At 32.0% G+C, this 17,162-nt stretch overlaps 1 protein-coding gene across 2 annotated transcripts; it reads right to left on the bottom strand.

Moving 5' to 3' along the window:
* Positions 1 to 25: 25 nt before the first annotated feature.
* LOC120351976 lies at positions 26 to 14,665 on the bottom strand. Of its 2 annotated transcripts, XM_039431306.1 has the most exons (6): positions 14,572 to 14,665; positions 11,086 to 11,929; positions 8,757 to 8,853; positions 6,957 to 7,058; positions 4,990 to 5,145; positions 26 to 254 (listed from the first exon to the last, which is right to left on the bottom strand). In XM_039431306.1, exons 2-6 carry the CDS (start codon positions 11,898 to 11,900, stop codon positions 195 to 197), a joined length of 1,230 nt encoding a protein of 409 aa, XP_039287240.1. In that variant the 5' UTR covers positions 11,901 to 11,929; positions 14,572 to 14,665; the 3' UTR covers positions 26 to 194. The 2 variants fall into 2 exon arrangements, with proteins under 2 accessions (XP_039287240.1, XP_039287241.1); XM_039431307.1 differs by lacking the exons at positions 4,990 to 5,145; positions 14,572 to 14,665 and having other exon boundaries at positions 101 to 254; positions 11,086 to 12,162.
* Positions 14,666 to 17,162: the final 2,497 nt, after the last annotated feature.

The following is a 17,162-nucleotide window of genomic DNA, read 5'->3' as shown; positions in this document are numbered from 1 at the left end:
AGAAATGAAACCCAGGTGAATGAAATTTAATATGTTTAATCAAAATAGTATAAGAATTATGATAACAGTAAGTAGTAGCCTACTGATCAATACATAACTGATCAGTAAATAGTTGAATGATCACTGAGATTCTACCCTAGTTGAAATATGAATTTCCCAATGAATGGTATTACGTATTAAATACATGCACGTTTTCACAAATCTCCAGAAAACTGTCTAAGGAAATTGAAATACGAATATACACTTCTCAGCACCTGGAAGAAAACAAAAATAAGTTTACTTTTAGTCCATACATCTCCAAAATCTACATAAACTGTTCAAAAAGTACAAAACTGAAAGCCTTCAAACGTGCAGAGGAGCTAAACACACTTTCATTAGAAACCAAATGCACATATCATTCAGTTCGTGTTTAATCAATCAATCAATCAATCATTTATTGTCAAGGAACATAAAAATGTTACAAACAACGTCATTTTCTACAATAGATTATACAAAGACCGACAATACAATTAGTAAACAGTAAAATAATACAATATAATAATAGCAGACACTTAATAGACGCCTAACACAATTTACAATATATCACAGTTAGCTTTGGTCAGACAAAAAACTCTCTCACAGAATACAGGCACCTTTCTATTAGCAAATCCCTCAAGTAAGTCTTGAACTGTGGAACGTTCATCATTCGAACGTCAACATCAAGTTCATTGAATAGCTTTACCGACATGTATTTCCAATTTTTCTGAGAGCTTGTATATTGATTACTCTCAATTCTAACATTAAGACTGCTTCTTGTGGGGTAACTATGGATATCACCATTTAATCTAAAATTACTCAGGTGCTTTTTAACATATAAACAACATGAAAACACATAAAGTGAAGGCAGAGTCAATAACCTTAATCTACGGAATAGCGCTCTACATGAAGCTCGGGGTGGTTCCTTACAGATAATTCTTACAGCCCTCTTCTGCAGTCTGAAAAGTGTGATAATTGTGGAACAGTTTCCCCACAATTGTATGCTATAAGCTAGATGACTAAAGATATGAGCATAATACACACTCATTAGAACATCATGTCTAACAATATGTCTCAGCCTGCGCAATACAAATAAACCTTTACTCAGCTTCCCAGCTATGTATGTTATATGGCACTTCCAATTTAAATTAGTGTCTAGCATAAAACCCAAGAACTTTAGATAGCCTATGTCGGTGGACCTGGTGTTGAAGCTGAACTGAAGGTCGTTGGTTTTTTGTAGGTTCAAGCTTAAACTGTTTGATGCACACCAATCTCTTATAGCCAATGTGCTTGTTTCAACCACTGTATCTAAACTTTGTTTATCAGAACTATTCACTATTAGACCTAGATCGTCAGCAAAAAGGTAGGGTTGGTTGTCAATGTGACAATTTCTTATCAAACTTGGTAAGTCATTTATGTAGATGATAAATAAAAGTGGCCCAAGTATGGATCCTTGTGGCACACCAAACTTAACGACTTCACCAGCACTTGAAAATTTACCATCTCTACAAACAAACTGCAGTCTATTGGTTAGGTATGAATGAATGAGGTTTACTGCCGCGTTTTCAAGGCCATAGTATGAGAGTTTGTTCGCTAAGATACTAGGCTATATTCTACTGACTCAAATGCTTTGGATTGATCATAGGCTCTAAGGTTGACACGTCTATTTTGCTCCAACTTTTCAATAGCATCCTGAACAAGCTTCAAAACAGTGTCACAAATACTCAGGTTCACGAGAAACATTGGGCTACTTTTATCACTCTATCCTCAAGTATCATTTATAATCCTATTATATTAAGCGATCAATTTCTGTATTTATCTGGTTATCTTTATATCTGGTTAATTTTATAACCGGCTATTTTTATATCTGGCTATTTTATGTTTTACGGATCTCGAAAACGGCTCTAACGATTTTCACGAAATTTGGAACATAGTAGGTTTATGTTAAAAAGATTCGATTGCACTAGGTCTCATTCTTTGGAAAACTCGCTGAACAACATTAAAAGGATAATTCATCCTTGGAAAACAGATGATAATTTTGTCGTCTCTCGATAACAGAAGATGCGTGTGCCTGTGTGGGAGAGAGGCATAATTATTTCCAGCTGTGTAATCATAATCAATCAGCGAGAAATTTTATCTAGCCAGACAATTTAATCGATTTGATCAACATAATCTGATTTGTTGACATTACATGATAATCCTCCTAAACTAGAGTATATCATAATTTTCAAAGTTGATCATTATTTGACAATTTCAAGTGATTAGTGAGTGTTATTCTGTTATTCAATTTGATTTGTATATAATCTAAATTATACATTTTTGTTTTCGAATGTTTGAACAGAAAATTTAACCTGAATTCAAGTGTATGGAACATAACCTAGGTATACTTTCTGGACTATTTATAGTTTATAAATCAAAATTCGGGAAAGAAACAGCTTTGGGCTGTGCCTGTTAGTACTTCCCCAATCATTTTAAAACCTTGTGTTTGGTTTATCAAAAGTCAATAAATAAATAACGAGCGAAGCTCGGTGCCCCGATATTAATTCATTATTCTAGTCATTGGTTTTACAAGAAAGCAAAAAACATAGGGTACGGTAATACACCTGAACTAACAACTATTTTTTTTTCACTTCCCTTGGCATATTACCATAGGTAAGGAAAGTATTGCTTTTCGACAAAAATAAGGTACCTCAATTATTTTTAAATTTCTATATGTTTCAAGGTCCGCTAAGTCCAAAAAAGTAGTTTTTGGGTATTGGTCTGTATGTGTGTGTGTGTGTGTGTGTGTGTGTGTGTGTGTGTGTGTGTGTGTGTGTGTGTGTGTGTGTGTGTGTGTGTGTGTGTGTGTGTGTGTGTGTGTGTGTATGAGTGTATGTATGTCTGTGTACACGATAATGATCTCATCTCCCGATTGACAGAATAACTTGAAATTTGGAACGAAAAGGTCCTTACACTATGCGAGGATCCGACACAAACAATTTCGATTGAATGCAATTCAAGATAGCGACCAAAATGGCCAAAATAATCTAAAAAACAGCGGTTTTCGCGATTTTCTTGCAAACGGCTCCAACGATTTTGATCAAATTTATAACTAGAATAGGTAGTAATTGTAAGCTTAGTTTATTTAAATTAAGAATATTTAAAAATTATTTTATGTTTAAAAGTATTTTACAGAGTAGACTAAGTTTAAATTTAAACCGTGAGGAGGTTATAAAAAGGTCACTTTGTTTCTTTGATGTCTTTTACAAGAGAAATGGTTAATCACTATTAACTACCGTACCACAAGTCCCATATCTGTAGAAATTTCAAGAGCTCTGCCCCATCTATGCAGAGTTTGATTTTAGATTTCCAATTATCAGGCTTCAGATACAATTTAAACAAAAATTTCAAGTGGAAAAGATTGAGCCTAAGATCTCTACAATTAATGATCAGTAACATTCTCACCTAAAATTGAAAATGAGCTCGAAATTCGAGAATAATATGATTATTTAATTGAAAACTGTTGGCAACTGTTGATTCTATTAAATCATCCAATATGAAGAGATAGCAGACTTCGTGTGTCTCCAGCGTTATTTTCCTATCACCAGCTGGCTCATATCTTTGAATAGTGGACTTGAGATGCGCGTAAACACTAGCGTCAGGTGATCTATTTCATAACGGCAAGGAAAGTTATGTGAGTGCGCCACATCAGATTTTTAATACTTTGAATACTTTTAAACACTGAAAAATTATTCCACTTCAATATTGAGAGATTCTACAATATTTATGAGTCTAATATATTATATTCATTTATACAATAATTACATTATCAAAATGATAGGGAGAGGAAAATTAAGGTAACCTTGTGCTATTTCTCTACCAAATTCAGATAACACCTAGTCCAAATAAATAGGTTAAGTCTTGTATTTCTTCAATTCATAAAATGATCAGTCCTCAAGTATTTTTACAGAGTGGATTTTCAAATTCAGATGCTTCAAAACTGAACATAGAAGAAATATTTTACATTCTTATATAAATATATTATATTATATAGCCTATATTCATGAGTGTACAATATTATGAGTCTGTGCAAGCCGTCCTAGCATATGGGGCTTCAAGGCCAACAATTATGTTATCTAAATATAGGAGCACACTGTTGCCATTCTTATGTTGATTCTATCAAGAAGACTACACTGTCTTTTCGCTCTTACTCTCACACAATTAATTCACAGGCTCTCTGTGATGTAGTGAGGTCCACGTTATTTATAATGACAGTAAAGAAAGATAGAAGAACAACGTAGCCGATCCTCTGGCTTTCAATGCCTTCTATTGACGGTAACTGATACCGGTTTATTGATGTAATATTAACTGTTCATTCTCGTTCAATAATCAATTTTAATTTATTGGGCAAAAATTTTTATTTTTCAATAATATTAACAGTTCATTCTCGTTTAAAATAATAAATCATATTTTATTAAGCAAGAATTTATATTTTTCAATAATTTTATAATGAATTTTCATAACTAAGATAAAATATTTTGTCGATTAATTATTAATTCTACATTGTTGAAAGACAATCTGGCAACAGAGCAAAGCGAGAAAGAGATAGCGCTATACGCTTTGTTGAATGATAGACAAGGACAGCAATACCATTGCTAATCAAACACTGCCATTATAACGTGGATCTGACTATAACTGTGATTCTATGATATCTGGCAGAACTGTAGGCCTACTCGATAAGAACAATGCTGAAATTTAAGGTTTGCACAGACTCTCTGTGATATAGTGAGGTCCACGTTATGATGACAGTGAAGAAAGATAGGAGAACAACGTTGCCGATCCTCTGTCTTTTCAATGCCTTATATTGACGGTAACTCATACCGGTTTATTAATGTAATATTAACTGTTCATTCTCGTTTAAATTAATCAATGCATGAATAAGTCATGCATTCTTATGAATAAATCATATTGAATATACGGCAATCTTCTACTTACAACCGTTACATTGTTCCTATTCAATGTGAAAATTTTGTAAACGTCCATTCTGATTGGTATACTGTTGCGGGTCAACATTATTTTGAAGCAGTTTTGGAACCATAATGGTTTGTTGTACCATGAGCACTCATAAAGCACCATGTGCAATTTTTCATCCTATGAAAAAACAAATATAAATGCTTTTATAATCAGGTAATAAAATAATTATTGTGCAATTACACAATGACTGAAAGCCTATCAATCAATCAAGCAATATAATCTCTTTATTCAAAATATACATGAATGCGTCTTTCATTATTTATTATTTTCAGCAAAATAATAAAATAAATACAAGTAAAAGAACAATACATCAACAATAGGTAGTCTAAATATACATAATGAGTTGGCACTATAAAATTCTTCATAACTGTATAAATCCAATTCCACTATATACTTTTCCAGTTTGTTTTTAAACCTTCTAATATATTTGACAATTTTTGACAACCTTTTTTGACAATTTCTTAGTCTTTTCCATTCAATACTTCTAATATATTTTTCATGATTAATACTAGTATGAAGGTAAGTAATAAATTTTATGTCCATATAGGTTGAGATTTGTTTGTAGGCTACTTCTCTTTACTATGTTCTTTGATAATAAAGTTGTACCATAGTTAGTCAGGTAACTAGAACTGCTTGTAATTTATACTATAATAAAGTAGAGAACTGGTTTATGATAGGAATGAAGACGTGATAGGAATGAAGTTTGACGCATCATCACGTCTGAACTACACTTGACTGATTAACTTGAAATTTCATTTATTTACAATCAACTTAAGGACAAAGAAACAGACTACAGTCCAAAACTTCTTCACATCCCAATTTCATAGAATAAATTGTCCAAATGAAGGTTATGTGCGACTTTCCAATCATTCTTCACTAAATTCCACATTGAAACAAAACACAAACACTTGAAACAATTAATTTTGAATTTAGAAAGATTAAGATCCGAATTGATAACAAATTTCCTTCTATTTAGTATTAAAAACTGTAAAATAAATATTAATATTATATTATTTGCATATATATTCTTAATTAACCGAGGATGGTTATAAAGGCCTATTTTCAATTCTGCAAGATTTCAGTTTGTCAAGCTCTAAAATAGACCCTTGCGGATCACGGGTTACCTGCTACTTTCGAAATAAAGCACAGGATTCCCGAATCAGTGTATTACGTTTCCGGTACAGTAAAAATATTATTTCCTTATAAGTTTTAGTGGGACTACTCCCACTCAGGCCAGTCTAACAATATGAATATTAATAACCATTACAACTCATGGGAAATAGCATATTTTCACTGTACTGGACATGTTCACTGATTCAGATCAGTTTCAACCTCTTAAGTGGTTACAAACTGACCAAAAACACGTCTCTGCTTCTCTCCCTTACTCACTGCGATAAGACATACATAGATACCTAATTATAGAAGCAAACTCATCATTAAAAAGTTTAACTCATCATCAAACATAATTAAGTTGGGTTTTTTCGTTCCTTTTTCAAATTTATTTCTTTAATATGTGAATCTTTTCTATTTAAGTGATAATAATGTGAAATATCTGTTCTATTTTTGGTTTTGAAGCATCTAAATTTGAAAATCTACTTTGTGAAAATAATTAAGAACTTTAAAATTTGTGCAGTGAACAACGGTACAAGACTAAACCTATTTCGGACTATGTGTAACCTTATATAAATTTGAGAGAGGAATAGCACAAGGTTACCTTTATTTCTCTCCCTATCATTTTTGATGATGGACTTATTGTATTGTATTAAAGAAATGAATAAAGAATAAATTAGAAAATTCATCATTATAATTATGACAATGTAAAGGACTGCAAACTTTAAATCAAATAAAGATTCTACTCTTTAAAATGAACGTTCCTTAAATCAAAACTCAATCATCCTAGTTATAAATATTTCAGACTTTTCACTTACCTGTCTCTGTATTTCTTGTCCACTCTCAGAAAAAATGAGTAGAAGAAGTGCTACAAGGAAAGTAACTGTCCCGTATTTCAGTTTGAACATCAGATCGTCTTTCTAGGAGGACATATAGCATAAATATTATAAGAATTAACTAATGAATTGAAGAATGATTTAAAATGAGCTAGATATAATGATGTCATACAGTTTCAATAAAGTTTGTCATAGAGTGTATTAGTTTGTGAGTAGAATCTATTCAATCAGAAAAAATTACGATTCACTGTAGGTAAAGTTTTAATAAGCAAACAAATATTTGTCCAGGTTGAAAAACTCTCAACTATTTTTTCGGTATTGTTTTCATATTTTATTCACTCCTGGACTAGGCCTACATAAAATGAAAATTATTCTTTAGAAAAACAGAGTTTTCAAAGTGAGCATTAACAGATTTTTACAAATTTTGTGATGCACGAAGTTTGTCTATAGTGAGGACTACGTTATATTGGCAGTGAAAAAAGACAGGAGGGCCAATCCTCTGTCTTGTCAATGCCTTCTATGGGAGGGTGTCTGATACTATTGATGTAATATTAACTGTTCATCCTAGTTTAAAATAATAATTTATATTTTATCAAGCAAGAAAATAATACTATTCAATGATTTTATAATGAATTTTCATAATCAATATTAAATACCAGCTGTCGCGGCAAACTTCGTACCGCCAAATAGTTTAAAATTAATTAATTCTGAACACTGAAGACAGCACAATTATTTGAAACAAAGCAATGTCTTTAGAGCATGTAAGTCTTAAATCTGAGGCTGCACTGCTTGATGGTTTCAAACAGAACAGTAATTTTGTTTTTAGTCGGAGCGTTTAGATTAAAATAGGCCTACATGGGCGGTTATGCAGCAGCACACATTCTTGTCTACTATCTACTGACGGCTGTTGTATGACGCAATGATTATAACAGCTGATTTTTTTGTGTGTGGCCAGCTCACTTAAGGATCACATGTAAACTTTGAAGGACCGTTGGAAAGAGTGCTGAAGTCGGATTATAAGTTTGATAGGCCATAAACCTGGTCCTGAACATAACGAACACAACTAAAAAAAAAATAGTCAAATTCGGTGCACACATAAAAAAGTTATTGAATGACAAAATTTGAGGCTCAATTTTTATTTATATAGATTTTGTCAATTAATTATATTTCTACATTGTAAGAAACGATCCGGCATCAGAGCTAAGCGAGAATAAAGAGATAGCGTTATCCGCTTTGTTGAATGAATGACAAGGATAGCAATACAATTGCTAAATTAAACACTGCCATTATAACGTGGACCTCACTGTAGTGATAATCAAATTGTGTTTCAAATGAACAACTTCTTGGCAAAAATACAACTTGTATATACGATCTCTGCCAGCCAATAAGACTGTGCAGGAGAAAACACAAATTTTTGATAGAATATTATTATAGTGACTGATTCTTGAATGAACTCAACTTATTTTTTTTATATAAATACACAATTCAGTAACTGATATAGCAATGCAATATTGTAAAATAATACTCACACATCAAACTGGATAGATGCTTACAAGTATAACAAATAAAGGCCAGTATAAAAAATAATAGTATGTGGCGTAGAAAGTGGCGGAATTGTGGAAATTATAAGTGTGAAAGGAAGTGTTCTTTCTGTGGAGAAATTGAGGAATATGAACAAAATCTTTGAGTCCAAAATAATGACACACTTAATTAAAAAACAAAGGACTTTTATTAATCAGTAAAACAATTGAATATTGCATGATAATGGTCAGCAAAACTCACCAAGAAACAAAATGTAGCGAAGCAGAGTTGAAAGCAAATTACACCATTTCCATAGCATAGCTGGAATTTGAACCCCTTCTTCAGCATATATACTTTTCTGAAAAATATTTAATCAATAACACAACATGAAATTTCAATTGCAGCACTTAAAATCACTAGCCATACAGTAGATTTAATCATAAAAATATTACAAGTAATAAAATTGCTGTAACTGTTGATTGATGTTGCTTAAGGCTGTGCAAAGGCTAAATATAAACTTTCTACTCGTGATATTTTTCCAAGTTTTTCGATTTGTATATCATCAAGCTATCAAAATGAAAAAGTTTTCTCAGGAAAACATTTTTTTCCGATCATTACTTTTTGAGATATGAGCGCCTGAAGTTTGAATTTTTGGGACAGAACATTTCAAATTCGGTAAGATATAAATCCATGAGATTTGGAGGATGAATTCTTCATGGTATTGTTGATCTAGAAAAACAAAAATTTTCTGAAAATATCAATTTTTGATGTAGTTATTCAATTTACCAAAAATAACTCAACTAAAAGTTATTTTTAGTAAATTGAATAACTATCTTGAAAATTGATATTTTCAGAAATTTTTTATTTTACTATATCAACAATAACATGAAGAATATCTATCCTCTTAATCCCATGGATTTATCTCTTACCGAATTTGAAATGTTCTGTCCCAAAAATTTAAACTTTAGGCGCTCATATCTCAAAAAGTAATGATCAGAAAAAAATGTTTTCCTGAGAAAACTTTTTCATTTTGAAAGCTTGATGATATACAAATCGAAAAACTTGGAAAAATATCACGAGTAGAAAGTTTATTTTCAGCCTTTGCACAGCCTTTTAGCCTAGTTGCTGCTCTGTAACTCGTATTATTGTGACTGTTGCTATTCTTGATACAATCTAGTATAATATTATCAATAATAGATCAATTTCCCACTAATTTATAGTATTATTATCTATTTAAAAAATATATAGCTAATCCTTACTCATGTAATGAATATCGAACAAATTTGAATCTTTCCTCGGAATCTTCCAAACGTATTGGCAAACCGAAGAACTAGAACAGACCTCAGGTCCATGTGAAGATCATTCGTGAAAGCTCTGTCAGTTCACGACTCTTCCCTGATGAGCTATGAATCTCAATCATGATTAGAACTAGGATTAGATTTTTTGAAAATCATTTTCTATTTGATTCAATTTCAAATGAGTTGTGCTTGAGGTTTTTTATCATACAAAAATATTAATCTTTTGTAAGAGTATGTAGAACTGACAGATTGTAAATCATATTGTTTTGTTTTTTCATAAGGAATAAAGAATTCTTTTAATTGAATGGAAAAAGTATTATAAGGATTATGACTGATGTACCGTACCTCCAGCATGTACAGTACAATTTGTATTTATCGTATTATAGAATCTTTAGTATATTTTCATATTTTTCTTCTATGAAAATAAAACATTTCGAAGATGGAGATTTTATACAGTAATAAATCATTTCTTCAATGTATTCTTTCACCCTTCTTACTCTAGATATCCTGCTAATAACTAGAGGGATACAAATATAATTATGTAGGCCTATTAGCCTACTGTTTTTATTGAAATTTATTTTGGAATAAATAAATTGAAATTGAAATGACAAGCTGGTTTCATTTATCCATCACATTATCAAGTGTTCAATGGTACTATGCTGTATAATATTATATATTCTAGCACTATAGGCCCATAAGAAATAAAATAAAAACAGTACTATTTTGAATTGCATCATTACATATCCTATTATATTAAGCGAGTAATTTCTGTATTTTTATATATGATTATTTATATTCATAAATCTGGTTATTTATGTTCAACGGATCTCGAAAACGGCTCTAACGACTTTCACGAAATTTGGAACATAGTAGGTTAATGATATAAAAATTCGATTGCACTAGGTCTCATCCTTGGGAAAACTCGCTGAACTACATTAAAAGGATAATTCATCCTTTGCTGAAACAGCTGTGGATAGTAAAAAAGTGAGTGAGCGAGTGAGTATGTGAAAAATCAAAATATCGCATCCCCGAAATTCTTAAGATGACATATAGCCAGCTGTGAAATATAAATACGATCATTTTAGAGAATTGTGTTCTGTTTATCAATGAATAAAAATAACTAGCGAAGCTTGGTGCCCCGATATTAATAATTAAGTGAAGGTACAAACAGTGCCTTGAAATAAGATGATTTCTACATATAATACAAACTGAAATCAAATAAAAGTATTTTTATTCATGTCTCAATTCAATTTATAACTTTCAAAGCTGATTTGATTTAGAATATATATTACCTGTATATAAGTTGATGATGCTCTGACAATTCTTTAGATAACAACTTCAAGATCAATATTTCATCCCTTATTTCATCTCCCCCGCTTCTCTTAGGATCCTTATTAGCATCACAAATGCTGCCGATTCTTTTCAAATAATTCTCATTGAATCCTTGCAAACACATACAGAACAGTCGCATTTCTAGTATCACATTATGCACACTGGCAATTGTCATTAAATACAGCAGTATTGCTAGTATAAAAGCGTAGTAGATGTATATCATTTCAACTAACAATATGAAAATATAGGATTTTAGGTTGTTTTTACCAACAGAAAAGTATGAGACAAAAGGCAGTGTTAGATCGTTCTCAGATTCATAACCCATGGTGTGTTGTATGAACCCGATAACAGGCAGAATATTGGAGCTGAAAAAGAAACATTTCATCGCGATTTCTAGAATAATCCCAGTTTTAGACCAGGTTCGTTTAGTATGTCTTATCATATCGCTACACTCAGCTGCCAAATCTGGTTGGTGTAATCTTTTATCGTATTTGTAGTGCGGAAATTTGATCACCTCCATCATAGTCTTCAGGTGCTGGGGAAACAGGTAGTAGTCAGTGATTGCGAAGAAGAAGGCGTAGAAAATGTTTATGTTTTCCATGGCTGTGATCCGTTGTTCGAATAGGTTCCACTTCTGCACTATGATCACGTGTGCTTGTAGGATGAAGTATATGCTCATCAGGAAAAGTAATCGACCTTTAGTAGAGCTTTGGCCTGGTGGTAGACAACCGAGCCTCCGAAGGTACATGCATATCTTGCTGATTATTTTCTCCATGGCTCAAGTTAATTAGAAGTCAGTAATCTCTGAAACAAGTCAATTTTTGTACGTTGTTTCTAAACACTAGAGTATAAATCACGTTTTCTGATGAGTTTGTTTAGATTCCTGAGCATAGATGATTCACTTTTGTGAGAATGGAAGTCGATAAAGAGTAGGTGCCAATAAGATTGAACCTCAGACTAGAAGAATAACTAACTTAGGTGAATCCTGATTAATCAATAATTTTGGATAAATGTGAGATTTTTATTATTTGTGAATTAATATTATTTTCCAATCTTATTATTCATAAACGTACTCAGGGATATAAATATTCTACAATCTCCTGGAAAAAATATTAAGAGAATAGAAAAACCAGAACTTTTCAAGACTATTCAGAAATATATGCCAATGATTTGAAAATAGTATCTCTTGAACAATCCACTGAATTTATCAAGTGAATTCTCAATGAATATTATTCAGGAATAAGACTTATTAGTAGAGTGCCCATCTTTCTAGCGATTTGAAACGAAATGTGATGTTGTAGTTGAACCACTGCAAATATTTTCTGAATTAATGATTGATTAGTTTGTTCAGTGATATGCATCACATTTAATAGGAAGCTACAGAGTAATGAAAAGTGTGTGGCTTGGATTAATGAAGAGAGTAGGCTATACAGTTTAATTTTGTTGCAATAATTTGTTCCTGTTTATGAACAGTTGAGGAAATAGAGTTTTGTGTCACAAATATTCTCTTTTTTATGGCTTTTTGACTAAGCATATTTCATGTCATTATTGTTCGAGCTATGCTGTGAGAACATATGAATCTAGATGATTTCTAATTCAGGGTAATAATCACTCTTTCTGATTTCACCTTTATTAAAGCTCCTTTATTATGCTCGCTACCTAGGACACTCACAAGCCCAATAATTAATGGGCCAATTAAACCTAGAGATTCAATAACCAATTTGATTTCTATAGAAACCAGACCCTAGTACCCCAATCGAGGAAAGCCTATAATTTTTAGTGGTTCAATAGTTGGGTTCTTTAATAGAAGTTAATACACTAATACGATTTATTCAACTTTTTTGTAGCACAAATCATGTAACTAATGAGATATATAGAGTTTGAACTTATTACTTTATAACTTTAATAAGTTTGAATCCTTAGAAAGATTGAATGGTGAAAGGTGTATTTATTGTAGGTAGTGACGAATAATATATTTGGTGTTGTCTTTGGATCTTTGATCTTGAAGTGGCAGCTTTCAATCTATAAGCTTCTGACAAGATACAAAAACTCTGATGCCCGTTTTCTCCAATTTCGGTCAATACATTTGAACATAATCAAGAATAAAGTGCACTGGAATTATCGATAGTAACTATCGTATTGGAAAAAAACTGTTTCAGAACACTCGTTGTAAACCGTACCTTACTTTACATGAAGAGGCCTACTTCATATTTACTTTATATTTCGGCTATATGATGCAATAATTATCAAGTGATTGGGAAATGAATAGAATTACATTAAATAATAAACACTATCGCAAGCTTCTTATTTTTGATCATATGTTTGTTCATTCATTAGTATCTATTTAATGTCATATTAAATGTGATATTTATCTCGGGCCACTCCCGTGTTTCGGATGGACACGTTAAGCCGTCGGTCCCGGCTGCCTAAAAAGTAGTCGTTAGGTCATGTCAGAGGCCCTGAAATTGATCAGTTGCGACCTGAAAACTCTGACACTAGACCTGAGCCAGCCAGGTCACTCGATATTATTATTATAATGTCATATTACTTATTTTCCAATCACTTGATATTACCATAGAGAAACAATAGCCTAAGTAGATATCCCATAGTATAGGGAGTTTATGTCGTAACTTTAACTGTTATCTCAAGCCGATAGTCCATATAGTTCTTTCCCTTGAAGCTGTGTGACATTGGTAGTCTTTCATATTGTGCCGTTCATACACTCTCACCCAAACAAAACAGTAAAAATCGACAACAATCGACAGTAATCGGCTTGAGATAACAGTAAAAGTTGCGACATAAACTCATTATACCATGGGATATCTACTTAGGCTATTGTGTCTCTATGATATTACTTTACATAAGAATCACTTATTTTATCATGTTCAAATGTCTTCAATGAGCTTGGTGAAAACGGACATCATTTTAGGATGTGAGAACGATTATTATTCATTTAGCGTATGGCAGTTTTGTCAAAATTAAGAAAATTTCACACTATAAGTTCACGTCAAGGGTTGAAATGTACTGTATTGCTTAGGAGCTGGCTACAGTAAAGTCGTTATAGCCTCACCCAGGTAGGCACGTCTCTCACATTCAAATATGACGTGGTGCACTGTATTATGAGAACAATAAAAAAATGTTTAATCTGACTGTTCCGCTATCGAGTGTTTTACCATAGAGAAACAATAGCATAAGTAGATATCCCATGGTATAGGGTATTTATGTCGCAACTTTTACTGTTATCTCGAGCTGATAGTCCACGTAGTTCTTTCCTGTGAAGCTTTTTGACGCTAGTAGTCTCTCATGTGCCCGTTCATACACTCTTACCCGGTCAAAACATTAAAAATCGACAATAATCGGCTTGAGATACAGGAAAAGTTGCGACATAAACACCCTATACCATGGGATGTCTACTTACGCTATTATTTCTCTATGGTTTTACTCACCTCTAGTGTTCACCTAGCAGCACAATATTCTCAACATCCACTATCTGCAAAATCTTCCACAATATATACACGAAAATAGATGGTCAAAAACTGGATGTTCCTAAATATTCAATGACCCCACATCTAATAGCAGTAATATTCCCCATTTTTCTTCCAGAGAAAATAATTGTAGGGCACCTAAATACAGGGGTTTGGGACAATAATTATTCACTCCCCAACTATCAATTCTCACTGAAAGCTCTACAATTAGAGGAGACTTAAAAAGAGAGGGTATGACATAAAAGTGATAACTAGGTAGTGGGAATATTATTTATTTTCATACCCTCTCATTTTCATACCCAAGAATAGCTTTTGCAAGTGGAAGAAAGATGAGTAATTGGTTGAAAATAGTTATCTTGAAGCTTTTTGCGACTGAAACACAATCCTCCCCTATTTATTAAAATGAAGGTAGTCCTCCTTATAAAAAAACAATAATTAAAGATTGAGAGAGATAGCTAATTCTTTTCACTATAAAAAAAGAATAATTGAAGATGGAGGAAGATAGCTAATTCTTTTCACTATAAAAAAAGAATAATTAAAGATAGAGAGATAGCTAATCCTCCCTATCAGAGAAAGAATAATTGGGGATAGAAGGATGAGTGAAATTGTCCATCAAGTAAGGTAACTTCTACATTGTCAACAGTTCAACAGTTTGCATGAAAACTAAGGCCAGACACTAAAGAAACGTTTAATCAGAAATTTTCAACAGACAAGCTGAAAGAGTTCTGTAACAGTTGGCCTTACTGTAATATAGTAAGGAAACTATATTTCGTCCAACTCTGCTGTTAGATAAGGTTCCTGTAACAGTGTTGATAGTACATCATGTTTCTTCATAGCCAACAAACGATTTGGCAACAGTGCAGAGGTAGAAAAGGATAGAGCTATCTGCTTTGTCTAGGGACAGACATGGATAAAAACCTTTGTCCAGTACAGTGTTCTGTAGAAGTTTGTATGCTTACAAGAGCACATAAACTACTACACACCTGTGTCGTACGTGACTGCTTCTAACGTTCAGGTTTTCGACTGTACAGTCGAAAATGTCTGGTGAAACGTTAAGTTTGTGGCTGGTTTAAGCTTAATCGTTGTTCAGGTCCTTCATTGTCTACACAGGTAATAAGTATACTTTTGATATATGTTCAAATTCAATCACAGAATTAAAGAGAAACGAGTTTGTGTAAGGAACAGAAACCACTAATATTGGATCTCATGTACAACAATTACTCTTTTAAATGTTGTGAGTGGATGACTATTCAAAACAAAGAGAATATACAAGAAACGTTGAATTTTTCAATTGATTGACAGTTGAGGTTCTACTCTTTGAAATATTATGAGTAACGGTATATTCAAAACAGTGAGAATACAAGAAACGTAAATAGAAATAAAAATCACAGTACCCTTTCATGAATTATTTTATCACAACATGTTTCAACATTGATGCCATTTTCAAGTGATAATCACTTGAAAATGGCATCAATGTTGAAACGTGTTGTGATAAAATAATTCAATAAAAAGTACCGAACTGAGATTTTTATTTTTATTTCGATTTATATTACAAGTTTCCAGGCATTAAGCGCTAAAATATTTTATTTACATAAAAACATCACTGTTGATTGCCTGTATTTAATTTATAAGTCTTTAGTAGAATCCATTATACGATATGGAGTTCAATCATGGGGCTGTGCTGCAAATTACTTATTATTGAGAGTAGAGAAATACAGTTGAGGATCCTAAAAGTTATTTCATCTAGAATACCCCATCTAAACTTAAATTTGAACAACCTTCAAACCCTACAAATTTTTTATCAAACTCTGACACCAGGAAATTTTTACACCTTCAAAATAATAGTATTTTTCATAAATAATTTCTACTATAGACTTCTAGCTCCTCCTGCCCATTACAATTTCAGGTCACCAATAATATATCAAATTCCCCGGTTCAATAATATTTATGGAAAAAGATCTCTGCTCTACATAATACCTTTCCTTTTCAACAAACTACCTGCAAATATAAGAGACTACTCAAAAACGGATGTAATTATCTATGTAATAAACAATCCCAACTTGATTTCAACCCAGTAAAATCGAAATGAGAATAAAACACAGTGATAATAGTACTCTAAATTCTGAAATAAACAATAAATATTTATTATCATTATTTGAATAATAATTTCTAATAGGCCTAAGTACGATGAATTTTCTTTTTCATCTTTCAATAGCCTATTCCGCTGGTTTTAAATTATTATATATATGTTGTAAAGTCACTGCCGCCAGCCTGAACGACTAATAATTTAGTAATATTAATATTGTATAAAATACTTCCTACTTTATTCCTCCTTTTAGTTCTTAATTAACTCCTTATTTATCATGCTTATAATATGTTATTTATTAACTCTATTACTTTTATTTCTGATTATTATGTTCTTTTTTATTTTCTCATTATTATTGTAATTCCTTTTTTTTCATTTCTTGTATTCACGACAAATAGCCTAATTTTATTTTATTTGTACTTTATTTTAATTTTAAGTTGTGAAAATTTTGTTTGATATGGCACCT

Source organism: Nilaparvata lugens, chromosome 6 (assembly GCF_014356525.2).
Source record: "Nilaparvata lugens isolate BPH chromosome 6, ASM1435652v1, whole genome shotgun sequence".
NCBI lineage: Eukaryota > Metazoa > Arthropoda > Insecta > Hemiptera > Delphacidae > Nilaparvata > Nilaparvata lugens.
The sequence above is the reverse complement of the archived record's forward strand: the minus strand, read 5'-3'. Positions and strand labels throughout refer to the sequence as shown.

What these genes read in the sequence shown, in the direction of transcription:
- LOC120351976 (XM_039431306.1), bottom strand. Translation starts at nt 11,900, where the DNA reads ATGGAGAAAATAATCAGCAAGATATGCATGTACCTTCGGAGGCTCGGT. An exon ending in GACAAGAAATACAGAGACAG is followed by an intron (nt 5,146 to 6,956) that starts GTAAGTGAAAAG and finishes GTTTTTTCATAG; the next exon opens with GATGAAAAATTGCACATGGT. An exon ending in ATAGGAACAATGTAACGGTT is followed by an intron (nt 255 to 4,989) that starts GTAAGTAGAAGA and finishes GTTTTCTTCCAG; the next exon opens with GTGCTGAGAAGTGTATATTC.